The sequence below is a fragment of the Amphiprion ocellaris genome, chromosome 18 (genome assembly GCF_022539595.1).
Source record: "Amphiprion ocellaris isolate individual 3 ecotype Okinawa chromosome 18, ASM2253959v1, whole genome shotgun sequence".
In the NCBI taxonomy this organism is placed as follows: Eukaryota; Metazoa; Chordata; class Actinopteri; family Pomacentridae; genus Amphiprion; species Amphiprion ocellaris.
Genome location: NC_072783.1, coordinates 11,161,849 through 11,177,980, shown reverse-complemented (window position 1 = coordinate 11,177,980; position 16,132 = coordinate 11,161,849). Strand labels below are relative to the sequence as shown.

Below are 16,132 nucleotides of genomic sequence, written 5' to 3'. Positions count from 1 at the left end.
ACACACATGAATTTGAATTGGTATATCTGGTGTCAGATTGAAGCCAGTCCAGCATTTTGGAGAGGAACTTCACATGTAACTGATCATTTAGCTTACTCTTTATGAACATCCATGCTGGCCTTTGACAGTGGAGGGCTAGCATGTGTGTTGATCTTGACAGCGGGGCGGTGGGCATCAGCGCTGGCTGGCCGGACAGGAACGTGGCCCAGCAAACCCAAACCGTCACCAGCACTACCAGCAGCCTGGTGCAACCATGGACTGGCTGTGTTCTGCACACACAACAAAACACACATCATTACCATCACAATAACAAACCAGAATGTGACATCAACAGACACACAAATGGGGTGATTCATGTCTTAGCATCAAATCATATTTAACTCACTGCAAACACACACGGTCATCCTACAGTGCAGTATATAATAGTAAATAAACACACACATGCTTAGTTCACAACTTTGTCTTTTGCCATGGTTACTCAGTTATAACTGGATGGAAACTGTGGATTATTTTCAGACAGACACATTAGAGGTCTAAAACTCAAAGCTGTGAGATAAATAGTTTTAGCTGTTGGTAGGAGAAAACTATTTAAATTTAGATTAAAATCAAGTGGACAAGGCATAACAGGGATAATGTCAGTTCAAACACACGTATGAAAATAACAATCCTAGAAACCCCCAACCTGGTATTTGTAGGTTAAAACACATCTTGTTGTGTATTATCCTGCACATGGCAATAATAGAGAACAAAAATACCAGTGTTTTACACTGCTGTGAACATTTATAATTGTGCATTGGTGTGTCTGTGTCACTCTGCAGTTTACTCTAAGATCAACTGACTGAGATTGTATAGTATGTCTTCTGCACTTACATCTACTATTCTTCTCTATTTTGCTAATCTTTCACTGGTCTATCACATTTATTGTCCTCTAAGGCCCATATTTTAAACATTTTTACTTACTGTTTTTGGGTAATCTGTGGCTGTCTCCTCACTTAGCTGCTAGTTGTTAGCATAGCCTTAGGCTTTTGTTCAGATTTTGCTCATTGTGCCTCTACTAAAGTGATATGTCTGTCAGAACAAGATGTTAAAGTTAATCTCATTTTAGAAAGATGTTATGGGTACTCCAAACAGCATTAGCCACATGTACAGCAAACCTTGCAGTGATAACCTTAGCCTAGCACCGCTGACAGAACAACTTCCGGTTGCAATGACATCAACAAGAGAATTATTGTGGCATTTCTGTGTAATAGGAATAACTGGGCATGCTTGTGAAAGACTGGTCTGTTTACGACAACTTTAGGGGAGATGCTTGACTCGACTATTGGCCTTGGTAATTGGTCAAGACAAAAATCTGTTCATCCCTTGTATAGATGTATGTGTGTAACACTGTACGTCCGCTGATTTCTGACATTCCCACTGCTATGAAAAAGAAACTGCTGAGAGTCACACATGAGCATAAAAATTTGATTTGCCAGCAGCCAGGACATTGCGCAGCCCTAATGAACGAAGGAGTCGGTTCGAGCAAATTTGAACCAGTCTCTCTTTGAACTGAAACCTAGAGAGACGGCCTGCTGTGCTGATGTAATGCAAAGACAGACCCTACATTTCTTCCACAGACTATAAATAATGGAATACCCATCGGGAATGGCTGCCTTGTAATTTAAAAGTGGACATTTGAAGACTCACATTGAAGCCCTATGTCCACAGAAAAGGACTAAACTTTTTAGGTACCATGAGTGTCCAGTGACCACAAGCAGGAAAGTGTCAGCAAATGTCTTGACTTGTGCTGTTCATTAACAATGACAAAGCACCCAGAAACTCGTAGTACAAAATCAGGCACTGCTGCATAAAAGGTCAGAATCTGGGACTGTAATATGTCTGTTTTGGTGACAGGGAACCATCACCACATCTAGTATATAGTACCTGAATAGGTAATAAACATAGGCTTTCTAAGGTAAGTCAAATGACTGGTTACATTCAGTAAAGTCAACTAACACACAGATAAAAATGAACAACTAAATATCTTATTATTTTTATAAAATGCATTATTATTATTATTATAAATTTCCCTGTTAAAAATAACTGAAAGAAGTAGTAGAATGCTGAGAGAGTACATCTTCCTCCAAAGATAAAGCCCAATTGGGCAATTCTAATAAAAATGGTCTGGATCCACACCACAAATTTAATGGTTTCTGCCTTTGCTCACCTCTCCACCAAGTATTATTGAATTGGGCTTGTTAGTCCAGACAGACAGACGCCCAGCAAACAAACAGCACTGATCACATTCCTCTGTCATCTTGGCAAAGAATAATTCCCTCAAATGTGGACACTTCCTCAAACCCTTTCTACTAGCCAGCTGTAGCAGTTATAAAAAATGCAATCCACATAGTGGCAGAGTGTGGCGTGTTCGACACCACAACATTCTCCAAATGGCTAAAATGGTTGCAGCATTGTGCTTTTTCTACTGCATCAAATTTGGTAGAGTTCAGCATAGTTAGAACAGGTGCAATAACATCTGTCTCTACTGACTCATTAAAAAGGTGCAAAAGCAAAAACATGCACTTTGGAGACACGTAGACAGGCAACTACTGTATTTCAAAATTCTCCTGAAGTTATTGGCTTCTTTTCTTCATCCCTCCTCTAAATCTCCCTACCTGCCAAATGTCTCCATCACATCCAGCCCTTCATCTTTAATTTGCTAATGTCCAACGTTACTCCAGGAGAAACAGAAAACTGTGACAGAATGACACAGACTCACATCCACAGGTTAACATGAATACACCTACCCTCCTGAGCGAGGCTTCAGAATTTACACTGACAGGATTCTCAGGGTGCACCCATTTAGCTGTGGGGGGCAGGTTGAGTCCTGGGGGGTAGGACGCTGGTGTTCCATTAGGGTACTGCCAAAGGATGGGGTATAGGCCAAGCCCTGCTGCCCCGCCGTGAGCCTGGGCTAGAAGAGGGGGTGGAGGAGGGCCCTGACCCTGAAAACAAAGGCACATTTATTAGCTTATCATCTTAAAGATTGTTCAGCTTCGAACTGTCACAATGTAAGTGGTTAAACTGAAAGAGGAGGCAAAATGACTTTCTTCCCATTGGCATGCATTTAACCCCACAGCTGGGTTGTATATCAGGAGTCAGACCTGTAGGAACTGCTGCTGGTGTGCGGCTGCTGGGTGAGGCAGGGCGAGATGACCCAAACCGCCTGGGGTGTCGAGCCGAGGGTGGCCCCCGAGGAGATTGGCTGCAGGTGGGGGCATGGCCGGGAGCACCCCGGGGGGTAAAAGGTGCGGGTGAGGTAGGGCGGAGGTGTGAGGAGGCGCGAGGAGGTGGGAGGCGGCGTGGGGGGTGGCATGGGGGTGTGATGCAGGAGTGAGGCAGGGGGAGTGGGGGGAGGGGGAGTGCAAGGTGTGCAGATGGGGATGGAGATACGCTGTCACATGGTTGGAAGAGACAGTTGCAGAGACGGAGTTCTCTGTGTCAGAGCGAACCAGTGCTGGATCCCTGTAAACAGTGAAGGTCTCGTTCTTATCGATGATCAGCGGACTCTTGGTGCTGCTACACGTACTGACTCCACTCGACTCCGACCGTGGCGGCACTGGCTTGAAACCAGACCGCTGAGGCTCTGCCGACTCCAGTTTAGAGGATAAACGGCCTGCTGGAGGTGGGGAGGTGTCCGAGTACCTTTGTATTTTATGTTTAGAGACCTCTGGGGAGGTGTTGGGTTTAGGTTTAGAGATGTCGAGCATGCCTGGGTGAGGCTTAGTTTTGAGGAGGTCAGTTGGGTTTGTACTAGGGTAGGAGTGGCTCAGAGAGTTGTTGGGGTGCTGAGATTTTTGTTTTAGGGGGTCGAGCTGAGCTGAGTTGGAGTTTGGGCTGGGGCTCATTTTGGACTTGGCTAAGTCGGTGGGAGGGGCTGTGTTCATCTTGTGGGGGGACAGTTGCTGCTGTGGATGTTTTCTCGTCTCTTCAGATAAAGATGGACTCCTGATGCCAGGGTGGATAGATGTGTAGTGTTGCAGTTGTGTGTGATGCTGCTGCTGCTGCTGCTGATGATGATGAAGATGAAGATGATGATGAGGAAGGACAGTTTTCTCCTTCTCCACCAGCAACACGTTTTCGGCCATCGATGTGACAGGCCTGAAAGCATAGCATAGAAGAAACTGCCTTTTAGTTATGTACATGCTAAACTATTACTCGTGTTTTTTATTGTAAATTAATAAAACAATGGCATACAAACATGGTCTCAATTTCAGGACAAATATACCGTTTAATTTAAAAATATCACTACATCACTATATTGCATCTTATACCCTGATAGCAGCCTGAGATCCTCAGAACAGGAGCTTTTTGAATGATTGCAGGTCCAGGCCCATGAAAACAAAGCTTGATCATGATTTAGGCTTTAAGAGTTCTTTTATGCAAAAGGTTTTCTTAATTTGGCTCAACTGGTGATCCGTTTATTTAGAACTTCATTTTTATTTTTGTAAGGTATTGCTATCTTACTGCTGCAATCTTGCAGATTATACTCATCTGTCGTTTTTTATGCCATTAGGTGCTGTAGAAGTGAAATTCAGAAAATTATTTAGCATAGCCATAGGTATGTAAAAGAGTCAGTCAGCTCACCCAGATGCAATGACTCCTAAAGTGTAATGTAAATTAATTCCTTTCCGTTAATCTGATGGAAATTTGATGACAAAAACATTACTTTGACACTACTTAAAGTCTTGAGCATAGGAACACAGTAGTTTTCAAGTGTGATAAAATCATTGAAAAAAAAGAAAACGTAAAGGAAGTGGTGCACTTCATGCCTGGAGGTTTGACTCTCTTTCCTTGGGCTTACACATTTGAGGTCACCACACAGCTGCATGAAATCTTTTTGTGACCAGAGGATCTATCTAATGTCTAGTGCAACCACGCAGTCATTGTATCAGGACACCTTAAAAAGCAACATGAGTTTCATTCAAAACCAGACTCTAAGAAATGTCCATAAATACACTTTCTGCTCTCACCTGATGACTTCAGAGGGAGCAAACTCTATTTTGCTGCTTAAGCTCCTGGCTGCTGTCATTCCACTTCCCATGATTCCTAGCTGCTGCTGCTGCTGAACAGGAGGCTCTACCTCCATCCTGCGGCCTCCCTCTGATGCCGAGGGAGATGGAGGGACGGGAGGCGAGGAGACCGGGGAGGGGTTGAGAGGGAGGTAAGGTGAGAGGGCTGTGGATTCTGCCTTCTGGGAGGCTAGCAGCGCTGATACTGCCTCTGAACTCTCACGGTGCACAGTGGCCTGGGCGTCATCTGTGATGTCAATCACGCCACCTCCATGAAGGTGGGACAGCAATGGTGTCTGGGATCGAGATGATGCTAAAAAAATAAAATAAAAAAAATCACATAATTATGTAAGAATACTAAACTAACTGGTAATCATCATATATATGACAGAGGGCGTGAAGCTGCTGTACCTTTCACAGCATTCTTGCTGTTCTCCATGATGCCACCCTGGACTGCATCAGACATCAGAGGTGTCAGCTGCCGTGGCGGCTGGGTGATCTGTGTTACTGCCACCAATTCTTCCTCTTCCTTAGTTATCTCTGCGTCCTTAACCACACTCTTCTTGATATCCTCTGTTGCTTGAAGCTCCACCCATGGGGACATGCGTCCAATGAGAGCTGAGGAATCATTCATTTTGGGTCCTTGCGACAGTGGCTTTTCATCCTCCTCCATTTTGGAGACGGCACTAGGTTTTACATCACTGCTGCGAGTCTTTAGCTCATTTTCAGAGTTAGGCTCTGAGGAAGAGGAAGAGGAGGAGGAGGAAGAAGAGGAGGAGGACGATGAGGAGGAAGAGGAGCAGGAAGAGTGGGCAGTCCTCTTGTGTGGGTTTTCTGAGTCACTGCTCTCTGATAAATCAGATGTCATGTCAGTCTTGAGCCTCTTTAGACCTGTCTTCTTCTCATCTTCTTCACCCTTCCTCCGTTTGTTCACTGCCTGCTTCACCTTGGACTTGGACTCTGGACAAATGAAAAGAAATGACTTATTGTTGGACACATTAGTCTCCTTGTGCAGAAAATTCAGAATTTTTACTTTTATTTTTTACTTTGAACTAGTGTTGGTTACACTGACTAGTCGTAATATGAATTCCGACCAGTCATAGGGTAGCAATGTGGACCAGAAACCACATATCTGTATTTGTAGGATCAATGACAACACACAGACCATAGTCAAAAAAAATATGCAAAAAATTAATCTCATAGGACATACAGCTTTGGAAGTAATTATTAGACCGCCTGTTTTTTTCTGTACAAAGTCTACAGCAGGCTTTCAACACTGATCATTTTGTTTAAATTTGATCACAGTAGTTAAATAAGTACAGCATCTTTTTACAAACATTTTTAATAACTAATAATTTGTGCATAAACTGCATATGTAGAATAAACAGATCATCCAACCTAAATTATCAGTCAACAATGTCTAAAAGAGGAGAACTGCAAGATGATGAGAAGACGGCCATCTTGCATCTTGGTGCTTAAAGAGGAATACAGTGGGTATCAGAGTCAGCGCTAACTGGCTTGAAAACAGCAAAACGGCTGTCCATTACAACCTCTAGAAGAAAAAGCAGCATGGCTCCACCACGAACCACAAAGGTCTTCAACAATGTTTAGGTAGGTGGTACATTCACATTAATACGATGACCCAAGGTTTCCTAGCACAGCATTACAGTTTAACAAGACGATCCATGTCATTCTCTCCACCACTGGCTGGTGGCTGACTGGTTTAAGCCCGGGAAGTTGTAATGACCGATGCTACGATCTGTTTTACAACAATTTGGTCCTATGTCTTGAACACCAAAATTCAGTCAAGCAGCACCACAGTTACTAGTGGTCCATCATTTGTAAATTAGAAAACTCTGCTTAGTTTTTCCAGACAGCATAACACACCGCCAATTCATCTGCTTAATAAGGACTATGTTTAGTGTTTATATTAGGGTCCAAAATAACATAGTGGCAATAAAGAAAAGCAGTTTCAATCTAAAGCCTCATGATGACCCCTTCACATGGCCAGTGGCATTACAAAAAAAAAAGGTAAAATTTTACTCCTTCTGTCCTCACTGGGCAAAGAAATCCCTTCACTAGCAGTGCTGCCGCAGCATATCTTTAGATGTGTGCATACAATCTCTAGATCTCAACTCCAGTGTGGTGGTGACAGTTCTCACCTCGTCCTGTGGGCTCCTCTTTCCTGTCCTTGTCCTCCTCTGGAATACTGCTATCTGATCCTTTCCTCCTGGAAGAGCGAGAGCTGCGCTGCTCTCTCTGCTCCCGCCCACTACTTCCTGGTGAGTGGTGGGATTGGCTGGCTGGTTGCTGGCTTTGCTGCGACTGGCTCTGCTGCTGGGAGGCCATTGCTCCCTGGGAACCTTTAGGGTTGGGGCCGGATGATGTCATGATGGGGCGAGGGCTGTTGGCTTGGGCTCGTGTGTAGTGACTCTGTAAGAATGTAAAAATGACAAATTAACTCATGTACAGACACATATAGAAGTGTAAGTTACATTCATTACAAGAAGTGCGTACGCATGTTGACCTACTAGTTTATTTGGTACACCCTTACAGTCACTAATACACTGGCCTTTCCTTCTTCACGTTCTAATGTTCAGATGTTGTTTGACGGTTGACTGGGATGTTGATTCAACTGTATGGTTATCTGGAGTTTGCATTCCTGCTGATGCCACAATCTGGCCTCCCTTGCTTTACAGAGCCAGATACTGTAGATAAAGTGGTAAATGTCTTCTCAGCTACAACCTCAGTCGTCTCTACTGGATCTACCAGCATGAATACAGTCACCCTACATGCTGAGGTAATGAAAAAATCAAAATCAAATCAAAATCAAATCAATAGAAATTGGAATGGAATGTAGCTATATACTGTCATGTCTGTCTCTTGTCCATATATTTATTTCGCACAAAACACCAATTTCTTTTTTAATTATGCAGTTTAATACACTATAAACAGCATTTTCCCCACACGTTCTGTATGAACTTTATTCTGAAAAGACTTTAATCTACTGTCTACTGCTTAGTGTCGACTTCAAAATGTAAAGCTCCTCATTTTCAACCACAAAACACTGTGAACTCTCAGCACTCCCTTTTATATGCAACTATATCTTCATCAGCACTGATTTCCAGCTGCTGAGTGTCAGTGCTGCTATCTACTGAACAAAAGAAACTTGATATTTAATTTGGTGCTCATAGACCTTTTTACATTTTTTTTCCATTACATGTATCAGTCACAGAAAACATATGATCTGACAGCAGGTTACATGTAATCAGCTTCCTCAGCAGTCAGTAGTCACACATTAGATGTTTCTACTATTTTTGTCCCCATTATCTGTAATGCCAGGAGACACCATATTAGCAACACTTCTCTGTTTAATCCAACACAATAAAAAAGCAGCTTGAATTGCTAACGTTTCAAGAAAATCTGAACATAAAATTTCATAAAGGAGAAATTTTAACAGAGTTACTGAATTGGCTACACGCTCCAAATGAAGTTGTTTCTGGTATTGTGTGTCTCTGTTGTATGTAAATGAGAATGAACACATGCAAACATGTTTCAACGTATTGCAATTCCATACATATAATGCCTTCAGCTAGCCAGATACGATAGTCTTCCACCAACAGTACACATTTGACATTATTAATGAGGAAGAACTACTGGAAATAATGTAACGTACACAAATGACTGACAGTCAGAATGTATTCGGACACGTCTTTAACTGTTTGCTTCTATACTCCAAATCTAAAATATAAACATGACTGAGGTAAGGTTGACAGGACTTGAGGGCAAATATATACTTGTCTCTCAATTTTATTCTGTAAGTAAAGCTGGGTGTTATCTCCAAGTCACAGAAAGTGCAACTTAGACAAAAAGCAGGAATTAAACTGAGAGGTTACTGTTTCTTAGAATTACAACCTGGATTTGATTTCAGAGCTGGTCATTTAAGTGCACCCCTTCACTACACAAAGGCCTTTGGGGGTTCATTTACATCACCACACCCATCATCATATCCTGGAGTGGCCTACAACCTTTGTATGTGTGATCACACCCAACTGCGATGTAGCCTTTGTACACTGAAATGCTGTGAGGGTGTGGCAGAAGTTGAAGAAATCACTAGATCGTGAGTAGTGAGTTGGACATTTGGCGTGGGCGTAGTTCCTCTTGAAATTAACCGTTCACTTTCACATACCACCTCCAGATTTTGACAGACATTTAACAGTGTGTGTCTCTACATCAGGAACAACTCTATGCATCTGAAATATTGTTTTTGTATTTGGTGATTGGTAATCTTTCTTTAAACTAGTACCAAATTTAGTGTTAAACTGAGATAATCTAACGTTGATGGGTGCAGAAAATTGCTCTTCTCCACTCTCAATAAGGCATTACCACCTAATACAGAAGGCAGGGAGTACAAATTCAACAATAAAATTCATATCAAGCTGAAAATGTCATACTGAAGCTAAATATTGTTTAAAAGATATAGTGAAGAGATGAAAAGTGATTGAAGTAGCCTGTATTGCTTTACCATTAGCCTGTTACAAAACCTCATATTTTACCTTTATAAAAGTTCAAGTCTAGTTGAAGTCATTTATATCTACAGTATGTCACATATTTAATCATTCAATTATTGTATGAGCAAAAATATTCTGCATTAAAGTACACTTGTTTACAAATGTCACTTACAATTTTCCTGTCTTTTAAACAGCACTAAAAAGCTGAACATATTCCACAACACAGAGCTGGTCTGATGACCAAAAGATACCAAAGTGGCAATGAAATAAAATACTAAAGACTAGCACCCAAGAGCTAGCTTGCTGTGACAGTTGGAGTTTTCTTACTAAAGTGACAGAACCCATAATGCAGAATTTATTATACCTGGCAATGAGTTTAAAAACACACACTCTAATTTGTTAATTCAGTGCTGTAAAGTTACATTTCAGAACATCATTACCACCGAGCTGGGAAGAAATGTTAAAATTTGGGGTGAGCACTGGGCATTCTCAGGAAATTTGGCTGGAGATCTTGAGGTACACTAACAAAATACAATCATCAAGCACAGATCCTGTATGTCAGCTTTAGTTACATATTAAAAAATGTTCTGTATTTGCTGTGTGTTGTGGACAGTGTGGGTCATGAAGGGCTGGAGGCTGGTGTAGGAGTGGGGGTTTGGGGGTACCTGAATGTTGCCAGTGGTCCCGCTGGGTCTCCCTCCCGCCATCTTAAATGTTTCAACAACAAGACAATAAAATTAAATAAAATCAAATTAAATTTAAAAATTAAAACAAAAATAAAATGAAATGAATATAAAGAGAATGTGGGACAAGGGGAGATTTTGTTAATGACTGCGGGACCAGAAGTGACGGGCTGAGTGTTCAATGTGAGCTCCTTTCATATTGGTCGTTGTGCCAATTTTTCACCAAACAATACAATTTTTTAAAAGTCATCTGCTGACTTCGCAGTCACATGAAAGGAGCCGATTAGTAACCAGTACAACAGACAATGTTTGTGGGTGTGAAGTTTTAATGTCAAATTAATCAAAAAGCACAAAGGGACCTCTTTTACTTTGAAGCCATCTCCAATGATAGATCTCTGAAAGCAGAAACCTGATTCAGGAGCCACTGGTCAAACAGTTCTATGTAAAAATCCACAGCAACTGAGCAATTCAGGAAACAAGAAATGTCTGCAAAACAATCAGATTTTCCCTGTTTGGAAAACTGTACGATTAAAGATTTGTGGAGTGTTTAGTGGCTGTGCTGACCAATGTCTCTGAAACAAGACAGGTAAACAGATGCAATGTAGACCATGCTAAGGTTACATGAATAGTTTCTAGATCAAAGCAGCAGTCTAACGCTTAATGACAGAAAGACAACAACAAACATCACATATTGGTTGTTTTTGGCTATACTTTATGCAAAGTGGCTTGGTAGTCTGACGTTTTAAACAATGAATCAAGACAAGAACCCGCAGATTAACCAATATTGAAAATAATCTTGAACTGCAATCTTGGGTACATTAAATCTATTGTACAGCAAAACGTGAAAAATGTGAAACATTAAGCACTGCTGATTTTGTTTGTTTCTCTACTTAAGGCTGGATCTGCGTCAAACGGGCCATGTTCTCTTATTCTTTGGTCTTGCAAAGGAGTACTGGATTTTTAGCAATGCATTAATTTAGCAGAAAAGTGTGTGTTCTGTACTATATTCACATTTCTATCCTTAGTGTGTGTGTCAGATTTTTTTTGTTACTGGTTAAAGGTTTTCCTTTCTTCATCACTTTCACACAGTAAAACTATTCGACAAGCTCTTACCAGCTCTTTGCATAAGGCTATGAAGAATTCTGAATGATTCAGTTGGACAATTCTATATATAGCAGCCCTCCTGTTGTTCCTAAGTTTTCTTCAAAAGTCAAATCTTCAAAATTTTACAATGAGACATGAATGACAGGTAATCAGTGGCTGATACTAGGATGCTCTTAACAGGTGTGTGTGTGTGTGTGTGTGTGTGTGTGCGTGCGTGCGTGTACTCACGTGTGCACTGTTGTTGTTCTGACTGGATCGCGACCTCCGTCTGGAAGTGATGCCAATGTTTTCTCCTTTCAGCAAAGAGTGGACAACGTCATCCAGAAAGGTCATCTGGACCATTGAGGGATCCACGTTCTGAGGCTCTAGCACCTGAACATACACACCAGATTTCCTTTACACTGCACATTTGCTTCAAGGTATCTCTTCCTCCTCAAAAAGCTGAGTTAGCATCTTGACATCTTTGCTCTTAAATTTAGCAAATGTTGTTTCTTGGATGGAAGTGTCATGCATGAATAATAGCAACCCAATTCATCTACAATTCAACTTAAAACACATTTTCTGGCAAAGATATGAGATAACATTAGCATATCATTGTCAACAGCTGTCTATAGGGATGTAAAGTTACAATTAAGTTCTCAGTAGTTTTGCTGATGGTTGTTAAGAATGATGAAAATTCCATGTGTGTACGTACCTGGTCATTCATAACGACCATGTTTCGACTGAATAGGTCGTGATGCGTAATGATGCCAGTAAACCACTGGGTGGCTGAGTCCTGTCTGTACACACGCACACGATAGCCATTCAACGAGTAGGGACCTGAAACCAATAGAAAACAGTTCCATCAAGTGGTATGATCAGACTTGAAAGCAGGTTCCTCATTCTATAAGACACACCAGCTACAGTAATGACAAGACTGAGCAGAATAAGTGCACAGTCAGCAGAACATAGTGACAAAAAACAACACCAATATATTGCTACAATGTTCCATTATACATAGTAACACTGATACAGAGGGCTATAGTTCATAAAAAGCTTACCTTGCATAAAAATTTCCTGCACCTTCTGGTCTTTGAGCCAGCCCTTCACTTCTTCGTGGAGCTGAGGGTTGTCTCTTAACACTGGGTTCAGACTGTCCACCTCATCCTGAAAGACACAAACACACAAGGGTTTGAACTACAGTATACTAGATGCTCAGGACAGCTGCAAATACCTTGGAGTCTCACTGACAAATGTAAATGACGAGGTCAGCCAAATAACTACATGAGACAGGTCGTTAAAGTCAGCTGAATGGACAGACCAAGATACGAGCCATCAATATATACGTCCTGCCGGTAATCAGATATTCTGTTGGTATGATAACCTGGCCAAAGGAAGAGACAGATGCCACTGATATCATGACAAGGAAGTTTCTCACAATTCACAGAGGGTTTCACCCCAAGTATGTAACCCTGAGACTATACAAAGCTGAAGGACGGAGACTGAGGACTAGTGAGTGTCTGCGCCACTATCCAGGATGAAACAACCAAGACCCAGGCATAGTGCAGGAAGGTCACCTGTGATGACCTGCTGTGTGAATACCTCAGGCTGCAGAAACCTGATAATGAGGAGGAGGAAGAGGAAGAAGGACTGTCAGGGAAGGACAAGCACCTGCATGGAAAATATCACCGACAGATAGAAGAAGTGGCTGATATCAAGAAAACATACCAGTGGCTGGAAAAGTTTGAAAGAAAGCACAGAGGCACTAATCATGGAGACATGGCTTCAGCAGATGCCAGGAACAACATCTGAGATCTCTGTCCAGAAGAGTGCACTCATAAGAACAAGTGAAGAACTCCAAATACATACATACTACCATATTCATACATACAAAAGAAAATTTTAGAGCAACTCCTCTTGGTGGCACGAAAAACAAATAAAAGTGCAAGATAAAAACAATCCCAAAAAGACTGCTGTTTGCTGCTGTTTGTCCACTGAGAAATGTTTCTAAATTCATAGTAACTCTGTCCAGTGATGAGTTGACACATAGCAGTAGTTGATTTTGACAAAAAGAGGGGGTGGTTGCACATATTGTCACCTTGAGGAAGTGACTGGTGAGCTTAATAACTGAAGAAAAAAAATCTAAATAAGGTATTTTTTTTAAACCTGTCATGTAATTCATCCACTCAATCATCACAGCTAGCTGACTGCCACTACTTCCACATGTTGCTGCAGCAAACATATTACATGCTTATCCACTGAATTCACAAAAAAGATCAGGTATCAGTGCAACCTGAATGTCTACTCTCAGTGCAGAACGGCAGAAGTCAAACGGAGACAGTGAGGTTGAGACTCAGCAGGAAGCAGAGCTGACGAGATGAGGACACGACTTTCATTTCACCTTTACGTATCTCTGTTTCTCTGTCTATCCTGCTGCAGTGTTCTACTTTCACAGACTTGTTCAGCTCTAAATTAAAACAGCGTGTCACTAAGAATAGCACACTGGAATGCAGAGCAAAAGGCTGCAGTAAACGTGTCTTATATTCTTACATTTGTCATTCTGACGACTGACTATTATGCCAAGGACAGTGTTTTCTCAATCAAATGTGTGTGATACTACATAAAAAAACACTACCTTACAACTGAATGATGGATGTATTAAGTTATTTTTATGTTTTACCACCAATGATGACAAGATGTTCATGCAGTATGAAGCATAAAACCTGTCAGTACAACAAAAAGATAACACTCGTTGGTTGGTGTTGGCCATTACAAGGTGACAGTATCCTCAGTGTAACAATTTACAGTTAAGTCAGTAGTTTTAAAATAGCCTATTTTGTCATTCTTGTATTTTATCAAAGTAATTTCGACCTACATTGGACCTGGATGCAACATTTGACCATAAGATTTGCATATACTATAGAAATGTATGGGCCTCTGTGGCATTACACATGGATAGTTTAGGTTCCACCTCACAGGTAGAGGATTTTTTGTTGCCCTTGATAAGCATGTCTCTAAAAATGATAGCAGTTCTTGTGGACTAATACAAGGCTTGATCCTAGGCCCAGTTCTTTTCAGCTTTTAAATGCTTCCTCTTAGCAGCATCATCAGGAGACACGGCATCAATTTCCACAGTTATGCTGATGATCCTCCACTCTACAGTGTTGCTCCCCCTGACGTCACAAGCCCTGTTGATGCCCTCCATAGGTACATTTTACACATTAAAGCTTGAATGGCTCAACCAGCAAGCAAAGGCACAGAAAGAAAAACTGGACTCTTAATTGTATTTATTGGTACTTCGTCTCCAAGACCATGCTAAAAACCTACTAATCATCATAGTTTCTAATTTCTACTTTGATTTTAACATCCAGAATCTGTTAAAAAAAAAAAAAGAAAAAGAAAAAAAATTGCATTTTATCTTTTAAGTGCATCCTTTTCTCTTTCAGGTCAACATTGAGAAACCAGTACATACTCTGATCACTAGAAGGACTTGACTATTGTAAAACTCTACTGTGCGGTCTACAAAAAAAACAATAGCAACAAGAATGAAAAAAACAAGAACAAAACACAGATCAACTACAACTTATACAAAATTCAGATGCTCATGTTCTGCCCAGGACAAGGACAGCATTTACAACACATGGCGAACTGTCAGTACTATAATTTATTATTAGTTTCTTTTGTCTACAAATCTCTATATGGTCTTGCTCTGAATGCCGGACTGTCTGACATAGTTTTAAAACATGTACAAATATAAATCCCTCAGGTCCTCTGGTAGTTTCTTAGCTGTTCCTAGAATCTAGTTTTGTGTTGGAGGAGAACCTGAGGACAGAGTGCATGGATATTTGTATTTCTTCCTTATAGTATTCCTATTATTTTATAGTTATTTCTAATTTTTTGAACAATTGATTTTAGACGGAAACCGACAACAGACTGCCATAAAGACGGATAAGAAATTTTGTTTATAGCGTATCCACCAACAGTTTTACTCTAAACCATGTCATCTTCCTACCACTACTAACACTGAGGCTGGCAGACTGATTTCAGCAGAGGAGCAGGACATCTTTAATGTGAAGGAACACTAGCACCACCACCACCAGAGCAGGAGGAGCTTCTACTAACAGTGATGTGAGTGAAACTTTAACACAGCCTCGTAGAACTCGATGTTTAGCTTTACACTCACACGTCTATATGACCGTGAGCATATTTCTTCTACTACCACTGCAATCTATTCTGGCTCACCGCAAGCTGTTTGGATGCAAAACACACACAATATACAGTGTTACCATGGCAACATGGGCACCATGACCACTGGATGGTCTATTTTCATCAGACTAAAGGGAAAAGAACCCAGAATCAAGTGCATGAAAACAAGGATTCACTACAAATCCTGCATGTGACTGAAGCGTGTCAATAGGTTAAACAATAAAATCTTCTATGGTAGTATGCAGCATGTGCTTTTATTTCACGGTATACACAAGCTAATTGGGAAATTACTAATGCATGAAATAGTTTTGTATACATTTCTGTTTAGACTATTTAAATAAACTAAACATCAAGGAAGTTAATGTAATCCATCATTTTAATTTACAAATCTAACACTGCATTAAAGTAGCCTTGCCAAACACATCCATCCATTCACCCTACCCTGTTTATCCTGTAGAGGGTCACAGGGAGCTGCAGCATATCACTACTAACACTGGCTGAGAGGCAGAGTACCCCCCGGACAGGTTGAAACTCCATCCAATGGCTAACACAAAGGGACAGACATCCACGCATGCCCACACTCACAATTTTAGAATCA

General features: G+C 41.1%; 1 protein-coding gene across 2 annotated transcripts in view; it reads right to left on the bottom strand.

Annotated features, from left to right (window-relative positions):
* The window catches only part of jmjd1cb (jumonji domain containing 1Cb), a 148,053-nt gene that overhangs the window by 19,309 nt on the left and 112,612 nt on the right, over window positions 1-16,132 (bottom strand). For both annotated transcript variants that reach the window (XM_023265186.3, XM_055004364.1), the window contains 10 exons: window positions 12,390-12,495; window positions 12,044-12,168; window positions 11,578-11,721; window positions 10,228-10,269; window positions 7,214-7,484; window positions 5,463-6,011; window positions 5,013-5,364; window positions 3,144-4,140; window positions 2,787-2,984; window positions 97-269 (listed from right to left, as the gene is read on the bottom strand). In XM_023265186.3, coding sequence (XP_023120954.2) covers window positions 97-269; window positions 2,787-2,984; window positions 3,144-4,140; window positions 5,013-5,364; window positions 5,463-6,011; window positions 7,214-7,484; window positions 10,228-10,269; window positions 11,578-11,721; window positions 12,044-12,168; window positions 12,390-12,495 — 2,957 coding nt within the window. The remainder of the gene's footprint in view (window positions 1-96; window positions 270-2,786; window positions 2,985-3,143; window positions 4,141-5,012; window positions 5,365-5,462; window positions 6,012-7,213; window positions 7,485-10,227; window positions 10,270-11,577; window positions 11,722-12,043; window positions 12,169-12,389; window positions 12,496-16,132) is intronic.